We start from the raw sequence: 19528 nt of genomic DNA, 5'->3' as shown, positions 1-19528 counted from the left end.
GGACCGTCGGGCTCTTGGCCAAGGAACCCTCCAACCCCGCTTTGCTTTAACTCCTTGGAAGTGAGCGCTTCGGCAGCAGCCCGGTCTTCCCCGCCGGCCCGGGCTTGGCGCCCCGCATGGATGGAGAGCCGGTCCCGCCGCTTTGCCCCGGAGCGAGAGCTGGAGCCGGAGCCGCCGCCGCCGCCGCTGAGGCTCGAGTCGTCGTCGCTGTGAACAAGGGTGGGTTGTTGATGTTTTTCTTTCTCTCTTTGCTTCTCTCCCTATCTCCTCGTCATTTTCCCCTCCCGTGCTCCGGTGGTTGCTGCTCTGCTCTAGCCCCCCGGGTCTCGGGACTCCGAGCTGGTAGGGGCCATGTCTCTCCGTACATGGAACACGTATGACAGCTGCCCGCCTAGCTTCCAGTCGCGCAGTCGCCAGCGGCTCACAGGGCTGGATGTGCCAGGGTGTCTCTGGGTCGACATCGGCGGAATTCTTCCTAGGGGTTAAGAGAGAGCGAGAGCGAGGAGCAAAGCCCCCCTCCAATAGCTCCGTTTTGCTGAATAATCACGTGTGAATCGAGGGGCGGGCTCTTGGCAGGCAGATCTTACTAGTATTTACTACACCGAGCTCACTCCCGAAGATTAACCATCCCAGCCCTTCTGTCAGGCTCCGATGCCATCATGCAGCCTGGTTAGGAGCAGGGGGGGGGCCCGACTAACGCATCTTTTCCCGATCGTCAGGACCCTAAAGAATGGCCGAGCCTTTGGGGAACGAGCTGGCGTCCGCAGCTGCCAGGGGCGACCTAGAGCAACTCACTAATTTGTTGCAAAATAATGTGAGCGCCAATGCAGAAAATGGATTTGGGAGGACGGCGCTGCAGGTTGGTATCCCGAGAGGTGGGGGAAAACAGGTCCCCGAGGCTGCGTCCCTCCGGGAAACGGGCTGGGGGAGCGACAGCCAGGGAGCTGGCCGGGGTCCCCAGTCCCACTCTTTTTTGAGACGGAGCCGGTTGCCATATTTTAGATCTCAACTTTAAGTCGATCCAACTCCCCCCAATGACGTACTTGGAATAAACTCGCCAAAGCCAATAACCTAGTCGATCTCAGGGAGGTGGCAGGTCTCGTCTCGTTTTCGGGGGGCTTTGGGGGGTCGGGATTGGGGGTTACTCCCCAGGAGTCCTTCCAGCGCTGAGCTTGCTCGAAGTAGATCTGTAAACACGTCTCAATGATGATTATCTGGAGTTAACACACTGTTCTGAGTGATTTGGTCTCCTTCGCCCCAATAACTAACCCGCAGGTCCACTTTCTCGGCCCCTACCTTCCAGGAGCCTGCCCTTTGGGGAACTTCGAGGGCTTCGTCTCGCGCCCAGCAGCCCCCGGCCCCCAGCTCCCAGCCCTGGGGCGCGATGTCCATTTCACAGTTAACGCGGCTGCAATCGCCGCCGCCGCCGCCGCCGCCGAGCTGCCTGCCACCCGCCCATTCACAAGGCAATCCGGGGGGAAAGGCGACTTTGCGGCTCGGCCAGAGGCTAAGCGCCCGCCCGTTCCTTTAAATTTACAGACAACAGCCAAAATGTGCCCAAGTGCCAACTCTTTATTGTACCTGATAGAACGGTGGTGTGGAGTTTTGTTGTGTTTTTTTTTTCCCCCTCCACTTCCCTGAATAATATCACGATGTGGATGAAAAAAGACAAAAGGCACAAGCTTTTTCTAAAATAGTCCCTGGATTTCTCCTGGTGTTCTACCAATCTATGTTACGAAATGCTACACTTGAGCCCCGGTCTTTTTGGGTTTTGGAGTGTTTGCTTTCAGACACAGAAATTAGGAATTTAAGTGGCAGGAGATAGCTGTTGGCAGATGGAGTCCATGTACTCTTTTGAGCTGAAAATCGGGATCCAGGACCTTGCAAAATAGATTTAGTTTTCCCTGAGTTTATGCACGGACACGAACAATCTTTGCTGTTGGTGATTTCAGATAGATTGAGGGGAAAGAGATAACGATTGTCTTGATTTTTTTCTTCTAACTCTGCTCCCAAAAAAAGTAGGATCCCCCAAGTGCTATACGCTGAATAGATTAAAAGGATTTCTGTTGAAAATCTAAATATTATAGAAAGCCCAGAAGGGAAAGGGACACTTGAATTATATTCAAAAACCGACTAGCCAAACCTGGGGGTTTTACAGAAATACTAGGAGAATTTTACTGTTAAGTCTGCCAGGGACCTATTTTGGACTCAGTTTTTACATAAACATACAATGTTGTTTACATTAACCAATACTAATCAGGATACTAATACTCACTTATTGAAGCTTAATCCTGACTGATTTAATGACACATATGTATTCTCCCCCAAAACAAAACAAAACAAAACAAAATCGTGAAAGAGAAGAGACTGTAGATTTATTTTCAATATGTATAATCTTGAAACAGTGAGTGGTGATACAACTCGAGAGAACTTTCTCTCAGCAGTTTCCAATATTACTATTATTTGCTGAGGGGAGATGGAAAATTTCCTTCCACAATTATATTAATGTAATTTAATTGCAGCAACTTTTTTTCCCCCTTCTGAATGTTGATTTCCAAATTGGGATATTAATGGCAGGGCCTGAGTTGCAGATTTAATCTTCAAAGCTCTAAGGTGTCCCCGGGTCTCTTCATGTCTATTCTTCTGAACATTAACTCAAACTTCAAATACCCTCTTGATCACCAGAAGGTGTTAGGTTAGGTTTTCTGACTCAAAATGTTATTTCAGAGAACTTATTTTAAAAAACAACAACAGCAACAATTGCCTTTGTACCGGGTTTTACTCTTTGCCTCCAGAAGAAAGTCTAAAGCAGTCAACAGTGTTGTGCTTTAGGAAAAGGTTAATGACATGCTGTCTTCAGTGTGCACTGACTTAACATTATGCATCTTTAATATATTTTACTACCATTAGTTAATTAGAGATTATTACTGGTCCAGGCAATGCTCCTTTTCAAAAGGAGATCAGTTTCGGGGATATTTTCCAACAGATTATAAATAGAAATACAATGCTTACTTGTCTACCTGAATGTAATAAAGATTTTTCACTTGTTGACATTTTCTGGCTTATCAGCGAGAGACTCTGTTTTCCAGAACCAAGAATCTATATTTTCTATTTTGTATGATGCAATCTAACATGATGTGACTTTAGAAACACTACTAATGAGGGCCACTGGATGTAGGCCTTTTTAGCACAGTGTAGGAGTTCATACACAACAATAGATACCTAGCATATGTGTGTGGAAATTTGCAAAGTGAACCATTTGTGAGGAAATATTAATTATTGAGCCTTAATTTTGATGTAAAACACTGGAAGTAATTGACAATAGCTATTCCCAGCTATTTGGGCTATTAGGACTAGGTGAAAGCTGAGGAAGGACCACCAAGTGATTATATAAGAAAGGAAAACAATAGTTCAAGACACATAGGGATTCAAATTAGACAGTAATCTCATATCATCTTTCCAAATCATCCATTTAAAATTCAAGTGGTCAGTTAGAACTTTGGAAAACAAGAAACACTTTGTAGAATGACCAGTAGTGTTTGTATTTGTATTATTTAAAAGAACATTGGTCAGACAGCCTGTAGTTTCCTCTCAAACACAAACACACACGAACTCTGTTTTAGTTTGGTTTGGTTTAGTTGATATATATAATTGAAAGGGAGAAAACTTCCTAAATTAGTAAATGTCTTAACCATCATTTACACTTTCTTTGGGAATAGAGGTTTCTAAATTTAAGATGCATCTTTTACTCACTATAAAGCAATTGATCGACATGAAATGGAAAAAAAAATCAAGACTGTTTGTTCTTTGAGCTATGCTTTTATATTAGAAATTAAAGATTAAGAAAATCAGGTCATTTTGGATTTTTTTTTAAAAGGCAAATCTAATATATTCTCATATTGGATGATGGAATGGAATCTAATACTGTGAACACTTATTTTGTTATTTAAGGAAGTCATCCAAATGGCTGTTTTTACTCCTGGGGCCCAGAAAATGTCACCCCTTTTGTGTATTACCAGATGCAATTTTTTTCAGTTTGAACAAGAATAAAGATTGACATTCTTTACTTACAATAATCAGTCCCACAATCTCTTTCATTTCGTAAGCTTAATGAAATGGAAATTACACAATTCTTAAGGATTCTGGATTGAGAACTAGAAGGGACCTTAGCTATCCTCTAGTGCAGATCCTGTTTTTACACTAGATTTCATTGGTGTATTTTTATTCACTTCTCTAAAAATTAAAAAATAATTTCTCATTAAAATTAGCCAGCTAATTTTTAGTCTCTGTCCCAGGCTGCAAAGATTTTAGCTGTGATAAATTTGGTACTGTATTTGCAGTCTGTTTAAAATCTTCTATCACCCCCTCCTTCAATTGTAGGACTTTTCAAAATAATAATACCCACACCAAGTTGCATTTGAAGATTTATGAAGCATCTCACAACAGCCCTGTGAGATGATTGTTTTTCTATCTATTATCTATCAAAGTGTAGTTGTATCTATTGTACGGACGGGGAAACAGGTTCAGCCCAGCGAAGTTCCCCAGCTAGGAACTGTCAAAGCCCAAAGCTGGGATGACAGGACGCAGGGGTACAAAATGCTTGGCGTCCAGCGGAGTCCAGCATTCTCGATTTCTCTCCCTTGCTTTAGCAGTATTTTCTGTCGCTCAGTTTCCCTTCCGTTCCCCCACGTCCCAGCAATCGTTACGACCTTTAATTGTTCTAATCAGTAGCACCGTTCTGATCAATAGCACTGATCACCTGAAGGCACCACCTTTGGGAAGGTCAGTGAGCCCAGCCCTCCCGCTGGCTCGGCGAGAGCCTCGAAGGAGCCCACCGCCTGTCTTTGTGTTGTTCCCAGGTGATGAAGCTCGGAAACCCAGAGATCGCGCGGAGGCTTCTACTGAGCGGCGCCAATCCGGACCTGAAGGACCGCACCGGCTTCGCTGTCCTGCACGATGTGGCCCGCGCCGGCTTTCTGGACACCTTACAGACTCTGCTGGAGTTCCAGGCCGACGTGAACGTGGAGGACAGCGAGGGCAACCTGCCGTTGCACCTGGCGGCCCGCGAGGGCCACCTGCCCGTCGTGGAGTTCCTGCTCCGACACACCGCCTGCAGGGTGGACCACCGGAACCACCAAGGCGACACCGCTTGCGACGTGGCCCGTCTCTACCGCCGGGACGCCGTGGTACGACTTCTGGAGGCCGGCCGGCCCGACGACGCGGCCCCGCTCCCGGGCGGCCCGGCACCCGCCGCTTCGGCACTCGCCGCCTCAGCCGAGCCGCCCTAGACGTCCCAAGGCCAGGCCGGCTTCTGCCCGGGAGCCGCACCTGCCCTCCGTGTTTGGCTGCCCGGTCTGACTGTTTGCGCGCGGACCGGGGATTACTGCGCTCTCCCACTGCCTTTTAAGCCAATAGTCAGAGCCTCAAACTCCGGAGGTGGGATTCTTACGAAAGATTTATGAATATATTTAAAAAGGCTTACAATTCGCCTGCAAACACCTCCCCTCTTCTCCCCCCAGAGACCTAAAATCTGCTTGCAAACTGCTTTGGTCTCTTCCAGAATGTAGACTTTCTTTCTTCCTCAACTTCCAGCCGCAGCCCACCTCAGTCCTCACCTCCCTAACCTTTCTGGCCCCCTTGCCTATTCCCCCTCCTTTGCCACTTCGTCTTCAAAGTCTATCTATATCCTGACGCTTCTTTGGCCTAATTAAAACTCTTTTTAAATGGGACAAGTGTTTTCGGTGATTTCTTCCTCCATTCTCACTTTTCGCTCCTCTCTGCTATGATTTTGCCCAGAAATGTTTTATTCAAAGTGCCAGACAGTTTGTTCGATGGATTCTTTTCAAAAAGGTTCACAGGCCCTAGAACTGGCAAGGACTTTATAAATTATCTCATTTCGCAGATGAAAAAACTGAGGCCCAGGGAAGTGTCCAATGGTCTATTACACATAGGACTTAGAGCTGGAAGGGGTTTCTGAGCAGGAAGTTCTTGTAGGCCTTTATTCTCTTACAGAAGCAGAAAGGGAAACCTCGGGTCTTTGGGGGAAGCAGAGGCAGGATCCTCGAGCCCATATTTTTTTCTAGATACAGCTTAGACCTCTTTCTACCTCTCTATTCTATGTCCAGTTCAGGACTTCCTTTCTCTTATCATCGCCCTCCTTCCCCTCAAAAGAACGTGGGGCATGACACTGTCGCCATGGGGGATGATCACTGTCTCCAGTGGAGAATCCCCTCCAGATTGTTTCCCGTAAATTTGGGCTAATTTTTCTGGGATTCTCTTCAAGACAAAATTAGTTGCTATGGGGTCAAGGACGAGTCCGGATACAAAGAAGCGATAAAAAGACATATTGTAGCTATAGAACACCCCTGCAGTCTTTTTACAGGCAGCCTGCTTTTAAGACGTTTTTTAAAAAATCACTTCTCAGAATGAAATTAATTTCAAGGAGTTTGGTTTCCAAAGGCTGCACTGCATGTCCACTAAAAAAAAAAGCGAACCCCGTTGATCCTCAGTTTCAGCAAAGATCTAAATGTTGGATAAGCACTGAATACATGTGCTCAGATGCTGCCTTTTAGCAGTAGGGACAGCTGTATCTCAAGCTACACATGAAAACACTCTCAAAATTATTCTCTGAATTGCAACTGTAAATGGAGGGGACCCTAAAAATGACACTGTCTACAGGCTGAGGTTTCTGAGGTCCAGAGATAAGTTTTGTTCGATTTTCATAAACAAGACAACAAGTACTTATTAAACACTTAACTGTGTGCCAAGCTGTGCTAAAGAAAAGAATCTGGCCCATAAACAGGACTACTTTTCTTTAGGAAATAAACCTCTGCAACTGGCCAGAGTGTGTTTGTTTCCCTGGATTTTTTTTTTTCTCACTCTCCCTACTCTTCCTAAGGGCTGTCTGTGGAGCTCTTCATTATATGACACGAATTGTTCTTCTAATACTAGCATTCACCTAAGTTAGAAGGATGGTCTGTGGGAAATTTCCCCTCCATCCCCTAATGGAATGAAGTTCATCTTCCATCCTGGAAGGAAAAAAAAAAATCCCCTCTCTGAAAAACATGTTAAGCTTTAATAAAGCACAGCACCATTCTGCTAGATGGCTTCCTGAATACAGTTGGAGCTGGGAGCAGGCAAATAGGTCTGAGTCACTGATTATCCATGAGTGTAAAAATCACAAGGAGAAAGCTTTTAATCATTCTGACCTAGCAACCCAAGGCACAGTCTTAAAGCAAAGCAATCGGCTCCATCCCACTCCCTATATGCTCAGCCATATCAAAGTAGGTCACTTCTAACACTCCAGCAAATTAAAATAAACGAATACACCCCTATACAACACCCCAAATGAAATTAAACTAATGCCGCTACTGCACCACACACACACTCACACACACACACACACATCCCTGAAAGGAACAGACCGACACAGAACTGGAAATGGATTTATGTTTATATGGCCAAAGCATCACTGGCCTTTGCTCTTAAGGACAAATATCCAGCATACAAATCACATTCTCTTGGACTATTTCTATCTGAGTAAATTGACATAATTTGAATGAGCTACTTGTTTTCTAAACTAAAGAAAATGGTTAAGGATTCTAAGTCCTTCCTCGGGGAGGTAATCCTCTGGTCAGGAAGGACCATTCTCAATTTAAAATAAAGCTTAATCAATTTTCCTCCCCCTCCCCCGTTTTTCATACTGCCAAACTGCCTCCTTCCCACCCCACCTCCCCTTCTTAAAGATCCCAAATATAATTCCCAAGAAAATTTCCCCAGCTTCAGCCAGGCCAACCAGGGGTCCTCCTGCCGCCGGTTTGTATTCAGGTGGTGGAAACTCGATGTTTGGAAGGGTGGGGGGAGTATGAAGGGAGCTGTTTTTCTTCAACAGCCTCAAGTTGACATTTGAAATCGCTACATGACTCTGCTGCTTCTTACGGAAATCACTTTGCTCATCTCAGGATTTTAGAAATGACTGGTGTGGTCTTCTCTAGGAAGGAAAAGAAGCTCCGATTCGATCGTTCAGAAGACTCGATAAGATGCATTATTCGGGCCCGTGAAAATACTGCAACGTGTAAGAAAGACTGAACATCGTGCCGAGGGAGCAGGGTGGGCGGGAATCCAGCTGCTCTCCACTGCCCGGAGCTGCAGGATGGAACTGGAAGGGAGGGGACAGACTGGAGCGCCTGAGGGCCGGCTGGAGCTCTGGCAGAGGCCAGGGCTGGGGATGATAACCCGGGCCTGGGGGTGGGGGGAGATGGATGAAGGGCTACGGAGAATAGCTGTGTAGGAAGCCAAGGCTTCTCGGTTTCAGATACCCCCCCCCCCCTCCCCTCAGTGCCAGAATAATGCCTGGAATAAACACAAAAGCCGCTCTAGCCCCTGCCATGGCCCGGAGGGTGCGTGCGTTCCGTGAGAGAGGCTCCGTTAAGCCCCCGGGCCAGGGTGGTCAAAGCCCCACTGCCACCGCGCTTGGGCTCCCGGGTGTCCCGTCCTGGGCGCTTCCTTTCTCCAGGAGACCCGTCTCCTCCATGAGGAGGAGGAGGAGGCTGAAAGGTGCAAAGCCACAGGGAATGAGTCCTGGGGGAAGCGAGGAATGAGCTTGTCCATCTCCTCGATGCGGTTCGAAATAAACCCGCTGGGGAAGAAGCAGGAAGGACCCAGGTCGGTCCTGTCCTCTCCCAGCACAGAGAGGTTTCCTCAGCTTTGAGCCCAGGTAGGAATTATCCACCACAAGGCTGACCACTGCGCTGAATGAGCAGGAGCAGCCACAACCACAGCTTGCCTTGCTCCCGGAATGGAGGGAGAGCCACCAGGACCGGGGAGAGAGCTGGGGCCGAGGAGGAAGCCTGGGGGGCGGGGGGCTGACTCTAGCGCAGAATAATTCTCAGGTCGGACAGAGGAAGGCTCACACTCCCCTAGGAAAACCGAGGCCTCCCTGGGGCTCCCTGCCTCAATCCGAGCCAGACCGGCCCTTGCCCTTGCGTCTAAGGCATAGGTTTGGAGCTGTAAGGAACTTTGGAGATAATCGAAGCAAATCCTTCCTCCCTCTTTAGAGTGGGAAACTGAGGCTCAGAGGCCCTGAGGTCAAATTAGCTAGTAAATAGCAAAGGTAGGACTCGAACTCAGGTCCTTGGGAATCACTTTTAGGCCCCGGCTCAGGCAGGGTCGATTTGGGAGCCCGGAGCTCCTTGTCTCCCTCCCCAGGCTCTCGGCCTCTCTCCTCACCAGTTCTCCCTCCCTCCCTCCGGGTGAAGAGAGGCAGCCTGCGTCGCGGGGGGGGGGTAAGGAGGGGAAGGAGAAGAGGGGGTGTGGAGGACTTTCAAAACCGTTAGCTATGGCAGGGTTGTTTTTTTTTTTTCTCCTCCTCCTCCTCCTTGCTACGGTTTCTTTTCTTTTCTCTTCCTGTCCAAATATTTTTAAATTTCCGCGCCTGAAATAACAGCTCCTTTAATTTACTCAGTTTCCTCCGAAGGCTGGGCTGTCTGCTAGGCTCGTCTCCCCCCCACCCCCACCCCCACCCCATCCCGCCGCCTGGCTCCCGCGGGTCGTGGGGCTGGGAGGGGGGGGGGCAACAGGCGCTGCCTCTGCCCCCCCCCCCACCCCCACCCCCACCCCATCCCGCCGCCTGGCTCCCGCGGGTCGTGGGGCTGGGAGGGGGGGGGGCAACAGGCGCTGCCTCTGCCCCCGCCCCCACCCCCCTCGGCCCCCCTGCGGGGACCTCGCCTGACCCCGGCTCTCTGGGCGCCTGGGGCTAGCGGGAGGAGGCAGGGATGGGGGAGACCGCGGCTTCCTCCCTTTTCCCCCCACCCCCGGCCGTCTCCCTCCTTCCCTCCTTCCCAGCTTGGCCTCCCCTGTTTCCAGTCTCGGGGCTCCTCTTAGCCCGCCTCCCTTTGGAGAGAGCTGCCTTTTCGCCGGGACTTGGGCTTTTCTGCCCCCGACTCGGACCCCCAGCCTGCCTCAGTCTCAGCCCCCGGCAGCAGCGGCGGCGGCGGCGGCGGGGCTGAGTGACCGAAGCCTTTCCCCCCAACCCCCCGGTAACCTTGGAGGCGCCCTCGCAGTGAGTCTGTGCGGGGCCTGCGGGGGGCGGGGGGAGAGGGGGAGCGGCGAGAGCGGGGCAGGCGTTTCCTGGCTGCGGCCGCCAGGCGCCCGGGGACCGGCTTTCAGGGGCCGGCATCTCCCCACCTCCCCCCGACTCCCCCTCCCGCCAGGACAGGCTCCTTGTTCTCGGGATGAGGGAGAAGACGAGGGAGGGGGTTCGACCCGGCGGCGATCCAGAAGGATCGTGGCCGTGACCTTGGGCCTCGGGGCTGGAGGAGGCTGGAGGGCAGCGTGGGAGAAGCGGGAGAGGCGACGTGGGCGGGGGTAGGGGTGGGGGGGCTGGAGGGCGGGCTTGTCCGGGGTCCCCTTCGAGGTGAGCTGGCCCACAGGCTGGGGGAGGGAGCTCGGGGGAGAAAGTCAGCTGCAGGGAGCAGTGCGCCCCGCGGAATCGAGCTCCAGGGAGCCGCGCGGTGCCCTCGGTCCCCCCGACCTCCAGGGATCGACGGGCCGAGCGAGCTCCGGAGCTCTCAAGGGAAGAGCACCGTTGGAGGGCACCTGGACAGGGCTGTCCGGGACCGGGCTACGGGATTCATTTCCCAGCCCTGCCGCCCAGGTTAAGCATACGCACGCTCCTAAGAGTGCACTCGAACTGCTCCCGACAAACCGTGGGCGCCTAATAAATGTTTGCTGACTCGAATCGAAGAGGCCCGTCCCTGAGCATCCGTGGAGCTTAGAGCCAGAGGACGGGGGAGGAGGGAAAGTGGCAGGGCTTTGAGTAGCAGTGGTGCTTTCTAGCTGCAAAGACCTCCAAAATGGAGAGTGGGTGTTGCACACTCCCCCCGCGGCAGGCACGCTGACCCCGGAGCCGGACCCGGACTCGGCACCAGGCGGGGCGGACTCCTCAGGCCAGGCTGAGAGCCTCAGGTGCCGGACACCCGGCTCGGGGCGTCCCGGGTTCCCCTTGTCTTCCCAGCCTCTGCCCAGCTTCTCGTCCGGGTCCCCCGGGCAGGGGAGAACCGCAGTGGCCGCCACCCCCGCCCCCACAGCGGGCTCGGCACCTGTGAAAGCCCAAGCGGAGCTCGCGGCGGAGCAGAGTCTGTAAAATGGCTTCTGAGGCGTGCAGAGGGACAGACAGATCGCGGGCAAGGAGGGGGAGAGAGAAAGAGAGGGAGAGAGAGGAGGGGACGAGACAGCCAGTAAAGTCATTTCGGCCCTCCTGGTACTTTCCATCCATTCAGGTCCTTCTCTTTCCCCTCCACCTCACTAGAGCAAGAGTTTGAGGACAGGCCGGGGCAACAGTTCCATAGACAGCCCCCCCCCCTTCGCCCGCCCCCACCTCCTAAAAACCCACTGTCAGCCAAAAACATCAGTTCTTTGGGGGAGGAAGTAGCAAGCCGCCAATCCTTATTCCAACTGCTTTTTACTGCTCCGTTAGCACTGTTGGTCAAATTGCTTCAGAGGAGAAATTATGAGGCAGGATTTTAAAAGCTTGTCAATGACAAAGTGAACTCAAACGCTGCTAATCCCCCCAACCCCCATACCACTTAACACTTTGCTATTTGAAAAAATATAGTCCAGTCTCCCGGCGAAATCTGGGGAGGCCAGATGGCGAGCACAGTCTGCCCTCTCTCTCCCCAGCGCTCCGTCCACACCCCAGGGACTCGGAGCAGAAACCCGAGGGGACAGGCAGTGTGTCGGCCCCTCGGAGCGGTAGCCCTCCGCCTTCTCTGCCATTTCGGGGCTGGAAGCCGGGGGAGGAGGTCAAGCTTTTTCAAGACTTACATTTGAATTTAGATGTTGAACCGACTCCTGCATCTGAAACCACAGTAAAACACGCCCTCCTCCCCTCCCCCGAAGAAGCAGGCTGACGGCCGGCACCGGCCGGAGCCTAAAGCCCCGGCTCCCCCTGGGAAGGGGGCCTCGGAGCGGCCCGAGGAGTCCGGCCGACCGTGCAGGAAGAATGATCCCATCCTTTGGCTAATTTCTGTGCGGACTGTAACAGTATCTCCCCGAGCGCCGGGCTGAGAGTGCTGGAAGAGTCACTTGGGCCCAGTTCATGGACTGCGGTCCTTCCCTTAAGGCACTTCTGTTAAAAAGGGCCTCGGCTCCCCAAACAGCATCCCTGGGAATGCCTTCACTGCCCACTCAGCCACTTCAAACCAAACCACCCGAAAGGGCCATTTGGGACATTTTTAAAATATGCCTTTCTATTTTTGTCAGGACGCTGAGCAGGTTGGGATGAACTTGCTCGCCTCGCTCACGACTAAAAGAAAGAAGCTAAAAGTCCATCAATTGATTGTTTTTGTTTTTTGTTTTTGTTTTTTTTTGCTGATTCAAGATGCAATGAAATCACCCCAAGTATAGCAAAAATATTATCACGTGGGAACAAATTATTAAATTAAGCAGCTGTAACTTATTAATGATTAACAAGAGCACAATCCTTCTTATCAATACCCAAGGAAGCAAGGCAGTATACTATGGTATCTAAAGTTTAAATGACAGATAATAGCTAACAGTATAAAATGCAACCGAAGATACAAAGAAAATAACCTCCCTTTTAAGGTACAAATACAATTCTCTAATATTTTTAAAATAAAATCACAATCATCTTATAACACATTATTTTATCTCCTGTGTTATCAATTATTATTTTGCTTCCTTTCTCTCTACTCACCATAAATACTTACTAATTGATGTGAGTCATCATAGCTCTCTATTTTCTTGTCTCCACACTGTAAGTAATGAACAAGTAAAATACCTAAGGGAATCATGTTTTCCAGATTAAAAAAAAAATTCTTGACCCTTCAGGCATTCATTTCCATGATGTATAAACATTACTGTAATTTTAAAGGCATATTTATTTATTGGAAAAGTAGTTACTATCACTTTTATTGAAATTCTACAGTGGGCCTATGTGGGGTGGAAGGGAAGCACATAGTGCCTGATCTTATTTTCATAAAAATTCCATAGGAAAAAAATTGCTGTGAATCCTATATATAGTAATTCACAAACTGACATATTTAATAGAAATTTTACAAAATTTTCCAATATTCAAGAGCATAACACATGCTAAAAAGTTAGACATAGGAGTAAGAACAGTAAATTTCCTGTTTGGTCTTTGACCAAATCATTTGCTGTTTATTAACTTTTCAAAATAGGATATGATTTCTAATTTTTGCCTTAGGAGTCTAATAGAAAATTATATCTGTTAATGTCTGTAGAGAAATTGGAGGAAAAGAAAATGCCATAAAACCCAAAGCAATATTATATATATATATATATACTTTTATATTTTTAAAAGCAAATTATCCTTTCTGAAGTTGAATATCTGTAATATACCTTCCTTATTGGAATTGTATTTCAGATGATCATTTTTTTAATTGCTAATTCCCTTCACTGGGTCCAAAAGCTCCCATTTATCCCTTCAGCCTAAAACCATGCAATTGGTGCAACAAAGGACAAAACAGCACAATTTAGTGGTCTTTCAGATCATTTAAAAAAAAATCTCCCTCTTGGTAAATCTTATATATATATGTAAAACAAATATATTTATTAAATATTTTAAAATTTTACCAATTTAATTCCACATTACTTTTGAGCTGTCAAATTATGATTTTTGCTGCAGTGAAAGAAACAATTTTCCTCATACACAAGTTCATTTTTCTTTCTGACCCAAATAAAAGAAGGCTAATTATAAATTACAATAATTCTCATTTCTAAAGCACTTTAAGTTTTACAAAGTATTTGCTTCACATTGTCAGGTTCTCTAACTTAAACTAATTTAAGGGACTTCAATGGTTTTAGCTAGATATGTATATTTAACAGACAATGATAAGGTGCTGTTATGCAGTATTAGAGATTTTTTTCCAAGTAATGTAAACTCTTCTAAATGGCCCACTGATGTATGTATATAGGTTCAACAAACTCTCAGATAACCATTTTTTTTCTTCCTCTCCCAAATGGAAATATCAAGGAAAATGAGGAAACCATTTTTATTGGAAGCCCATCATGTTTGCTGCCAGAAGTTAAAGCTTTTCAGTTTACAAAACTTTTCACTCGACCTTTTTAACAAATAGATTGAAAGGGGCTCCCTAGCTATCTTCAAAATTTGGTAAGCAAAATAATAATAACATTATAGTCATCATTTGTAAGCTTTTGCAAAAATGTTATGGTAGTATTGAAGACATTACTTATGAATATTGTGGTACTTTGCAATTACTGAATTGTGAGATAGGCTAGCTTGTTAGTGATGAGCCACATAAAATAATGTGAAATAGGAAAAGTAAAAATTAAAACTACTTAGTGTGAAAATTACAACAACAAACAATAAAATATTTGTTTCACAATAGCTCAGAGGAGAGTAATGAAAGTAATGTGAATTGAAGTCTGTGAACTAAAGAGACCACAATTGACATAGTATCTCTCATTCTAGCCTGACTACTGTTTAAAAATCCTCCTTGTGAGAAATATATGTAAAAGGCAATGACCAAATAAAATAATCATATTTTAGTGATTGAAAATACAGTTTTGAAAATTATAAGAATAAGGAAAATAGATCTTTTCACATGGGATATTTAATATTAACATAAAAGGTCCTTTAATATCAATTAACCATAATGAGTCATTTGCAACTGTGATTGAAATCCAAATGCAAGGACAAAACAAACCACAACAATTCTTAAAAAAGAGAGAGAGAGAGAGAAAGAGGATAAATGTTAGCAACACCTTTTTAATCACATGATAATAGGAAATAATATTCAAAAGTTGATTTCTGGGTATTTTTAATTTCTCAGTTCCAATGAGTTTTCTATCATTTTCATCTGGAAATATATTTTTTAAATTTTCAGCTAAGGGAACAGTTATGAAGGCCAGTGATTGTTTATTGTTACATGGGTAAAGTGTGTTTATGAAACAGTTTATATGCAGATGAGAGATACTTCTACAACATATCAGTGACTAACTCAGTAACATCTTTAGATGGCAGAAAGATGGGTGGCCACCTTGGATACTAGTCCTTGGGGCTGATAAATGTAGGATTGGGGTGGGCTTTATGCCAGTAAGTACATAATGGATCATAGGCTGGCTGACCAGGGACTCTGAGCAATCAGCAAAGCACTGTATTAGCTGTAAATTGCCAACGGATGTCCATATTTTTCGGTCCCTACTAAAAACAAAAAATAAAAAATCATGACCTTGCACTAAGGCAACAAAAAGAGGAGAAAATTGTTCATTGTACCTAGAGGGATACTATAAACTACAGCCAAAAATTAAACGTGGCAATAACAGAGAATAGTGAATAATAACAGTAACCCAAGTTATGCTGTAGGTCAATGATCACCATATGACTCAATGTTGTTGTTGTTTTTAATCACTGCCTTATTTATGAAGCTTTTAATTTTTTAATTTCAAAAATGCATCTATTTCTAAAAGGCTTCTGGGTGCATTTACCACAAGTAGAATGCAAAAATTATACTTACATTAAAAGTAACTAGCAAAAAAAAATTGTAATTGTTTCACAATAAAAATACCCCCAAAGTACTTTCGGTTCATCAGACCCTCCTGGAAGATCTTGCACCATACCCTCGGGGTAAGTCAGCAAATGAAGCTTTTGGCTGTTCAGCAGGGGAAAATAATTTTAAACATGAGTGCTTTCTAAGGAAATTATTTTGTCTCCAAATATCAAGATGAAAATCTGGCGATTTTTTTTTTAATACTGGAATTCTTTTTTATTTATCATTAAAAGAAATGAATTGAGGAAAGATGTAAGGTTGATTTTAATGATTATCAATGATAGAGTTCTAAGAGCTAGTATAAATAAATTGGAGTTTAAATATATTTAAGTGAAACAAAAGGTTAATCATGAGACTACGCTTGCCCAGTAAGATAATGGGCTGTTTCAAGAGAAATCACCTTGAAATATAGGTTTAAAAAAATTACCTCATGCCATAGAATAAAGAGGATATTGCAACATTTGATTTTTTAAAAATCTCTCTTGAGAACCCCCCTCGTTTAAATTGAAAATGCAGGAAGTGACCAGACATACAAATAAAACATAAGATATAGATACACACACACACAATTGTGTGTGTGTGTGTGTATATATATATATATATACATATATATATATATGTGCATATGTACATATATATGTATATGTGTATATAAAATTTACCTGAAGTTTGAAAGGTTCCCATCTTCTTCTCTAGACTTTTGGGAAACAAAACCTTATATGTTGATGAGAAAAGGGAAATTAACTAGGCAGACTTTGTACCCTGGGGCCATGAAAGTGGCCTTGAGCAGATCATTCTACAACTCAAGGGCCTCATTTCCTCTTCAGTTAAAATAAAGGGGTTTTACTAAATCCCTTCCAGCTTTAATTACCTATAATTCTTTGCTTCTAAATAATATGAACTCTAAGTATGATCAGAATCTATTCTATAGAATGTCTGAAAATATTCTAATGTGGCAATGTCCAGAAGACAGGCTACAGTTTAGCATTGTGGTGTAAATAAAGTCAAGTTCTCCCATCACCCTCATGGATGGAAGACATTCTCTAGTCTTTGGGAATTTTAGCAATTATGGGTAATCCAATTTAGCGAATCCACTAGATACAAATACAGAAATATGAGAAAGGAGTTCTAGAATCTGAGGAATATTACAGTGATAAAGGAGCAGTGATCCATCATTTATATTGAATGGCTTGACCTTAAAATAAAAGATAGAAGTCTTAATATTCAGCTTTATAAACTGTCATTACAATCAAGGTGGAAGTCAAATTGAACAAATAGCAAAAATAATTTGTTTGCTTATGAAAATCATCATAAATGATGGCAGCATGAATCAAAGTCCAATAAGCCCCCAGCAGTGAGGTACAAGACTTTTGTAAGTGTCTTGAGCTGCTTATTTCTCTTTAGGGAAATAAATACACACATATTTACACTCACACATACATGTTTATGTACATGTATGTATTCTATATACTTTCTATATGATATATAGAGACTTTAGCAGAGGAGTTATCCAGAGGGAAAAGAAGCTCATTAAAATCTAGACTAATTCCTAATTTTAATCCAGGAGAGGCTATTCTACTTCAGACTTCTAAAATCTAAGGTGGCCCCAAAGTAGAGGCTCTTATATATAGATTTCACTTTAATTCAGTAAGCACTGGACATTGTCCTAGGTACTGGGGATTCAGAGATTTTTTTTTTTTTTTTAAAAGCACAGTCCCTCAAGGAGCTTACATTCTATTGATTGATTTCACGGGGAAAGATCATTAGTGACTGAGACATTTGATAGTTTTGACTTTTAAAAAAGGATGAAAATTTGGTAAATGAAGTTCTTAGTTATTTTAGAGTATAGGGTCTTAGCATAGAGCAGATCATCAGATAAATTATTCACTGACTCAAATTTGTTTTGATTTGTATTATCCTATAGGATATTGATTTATAGAAGCAATTTGGTGTACAGCAAAGAGAAGTGAGCTTGAATCAAGGACTAAATTCGAGCTCTGCTACTTATTACCTATGGAACTGGGCAAATCTCTCATTTCCCTGGGCCTTAATTTACAAATCTAGAAAATAGGCTTTAAACTAGATTTTCTCCACGGTTCTTTCCTGCTCTTCAAAATTCTGCTAAACTCTATAGATGAAGGGCATGGTTGGATGAATATTGATCAAACTAGCACAAATTAGGGATGACCTATGTCAGAGATAAACATGGGCATTTAACTAAATGATAATTAAGTTACTTTTGAATTACACCACTGTAGGGAATACAAATAAAATAGAACAGAACATCCCTCACCCCAAGAGGACAGAGAGAAAAGATCTATACACCTCAAACAGCTAGAGAATAAGCAAGTACACAGTAATGTGACACAGGACCCTACAACAAGGCAGTTTATTGGGCAAACATGCCATCAGAAGCCAATGCTATTCATTTTATTAGCTTTCAGTGGGAGACTTTGTTCTCTGAGAAAACAAAAGAATCAGTTGTTTATTTTAAGAATAATAGAATTATAAACTTTCATATGTGGAAGAGTGCTCATACTCATCTATTCCAATCTTTAAACAAGAAATCACCTTTACAAGATCGCTGCAAAGCTCCTGTTTCTACTTTAGGGATGGGGAACACCCTCCATCCTCCATCCTGAGGCAGTCCTTTCCACTTTGAGATGGCTCCATCTAATGACTAAGAAGATTTTCCTCACTAGGAGCCAACAAAATTTGCCTTTTTGCAACTTCCTCCCTTTGCTTCTAGTTTTTTTTCCCCCTGGGGCCAAGCAGAACAAGGCCAATTCCTCTTCTGTAAGACAGCCTTTCAAATGCTTAAAGACAGCTTTCATGTTTACTTCCCCTCCTCTCCCTTCCCAGTCTTCTGTTACTCAGTTCTTTAATCAATTTTCATAGAACAGGGTTTTTAGTTTCCTCCAATACCCTTTTCAGGATGCCCTCCAGATTGTCAGTGTCCATCAAGAACTGCACACACTACTCCTAATTAGAACAAAAAGCAAAGAGCCTATCACCTCTTTATTTCTGGATTACATTTCTTATTTGGGGAGCCTCGTCTCACTCTAGTGACTCACAAGCTATTAAACTCTTGAATTTTTTTTATTTTGAATTTAAACATCAAAAAAGAGCATTGCCATGTACAAAGTAGAACACAATGGTATTGCTTATACTCCAGTTCATATTTCTTACTTTAAAAAAAAAGGATAGAATAAATTCCACATGTTATTTTCAAAGTTGTACCATTTGTCCATACTTCCTTCTGGGTTTTTTTTCTGTTCTCTGGTGTATTTTAAAAATGTTTCAATACCCCACTTCTTTCATTATTAGTAGTAACTTCCCTCCCCAACTTGGTTCCCCACCTCCCATTGAAAAATCAAGATAAAAATGCATTTTACAAATTAGTTTAGTTAAGCAACATGAATCCACATACTGGCCATGTCTAAAAATGTATGTCTCTGTATCTTGAGACCATCATTTCTGCATCAGGAGGTTGGTTAACATGCTTCATCATGGTTCCTTTGGAGACACAGTTGGTCATTACATTGATCGGAGTTCATACATTTTTCCAAGTTTTTTTTCTTTACAATGTTATACTTGTATAAATTGTTACTCAGGTTCTGCTCAGTTCACTCTGAATCAGTTCTTTCTATCCAAGATTCTCTGAAATTTTCTCTTTCATCCTTTCTTAAGAGCACAATAATATTCTATTACATATAGAATTGTTCAACAATTTCCTGATTGGTGAACACCTCCTTAAAATCTTATTCTTTTATTCCTCTTTTCAAGATCATGAATTTTGTTTTACTTGACTATTCACTATAATTTATCTGCTTCCCCCATCCTGATTCGTTGCTGCTAATGAGTTTGAAAAATTTCTACACCAAACTGTTGTGTATATTATGTGCTCTGTGCTCCTTTGCCCATTTCAGATTAGTGAGATTCATTTGACATCTTCTCTTCCCACCCTTTCCTCCATT

At 44.5% G+C, this 19528-nt stretch overlaps 1 protein-coding gene across 1 annotated transcript; it reads left to right on the top strand.

Moving 5' to 3' along the window:
* The first annotated feature begins 121 nt into the window (after window positions 1-121).
* On the top strand, window positions 122-5732 carry CDKN2C (cyclin dependent kinase inhibitor 2C). Its single transcript, XM_051999719.1, has 3 exons — window positions 122-219; window positions 720-859; window positions 4860-5732. Exons 2-3 carry the CDS (start codon window positions 731-733, stop codon window positions 5286-5288), a joined length of 558 nt encoding a protein of 185 aa, XP_051855679.1. The 5' UTR covers window positions 122-219; window positions 720-730; the 3' UTR covers window positions 5289-5732.
* Window positions 5733-19528: the final 13796 nt, after the last annotated feature.

The sequence above is a fragment of the Antechinus flavipes genome, chromosome 4 (assembly GCF_016432865.1).
Source record: "Antechinus flavipes isolate AdamAnt ecotype Samford, QLD, Australia chromosome 4, AdamAnt_v2, whole genome shotgun sequence".
NCBI lineage: Eukaryota > Metazoa > Chordata > Mammalia > Dasyuromorphia > Dasyuridae > Antechinus > Antechinus flavipes.
This window is presented reverse-complemented; position numbering and strand designations above follow the sequence as displayed.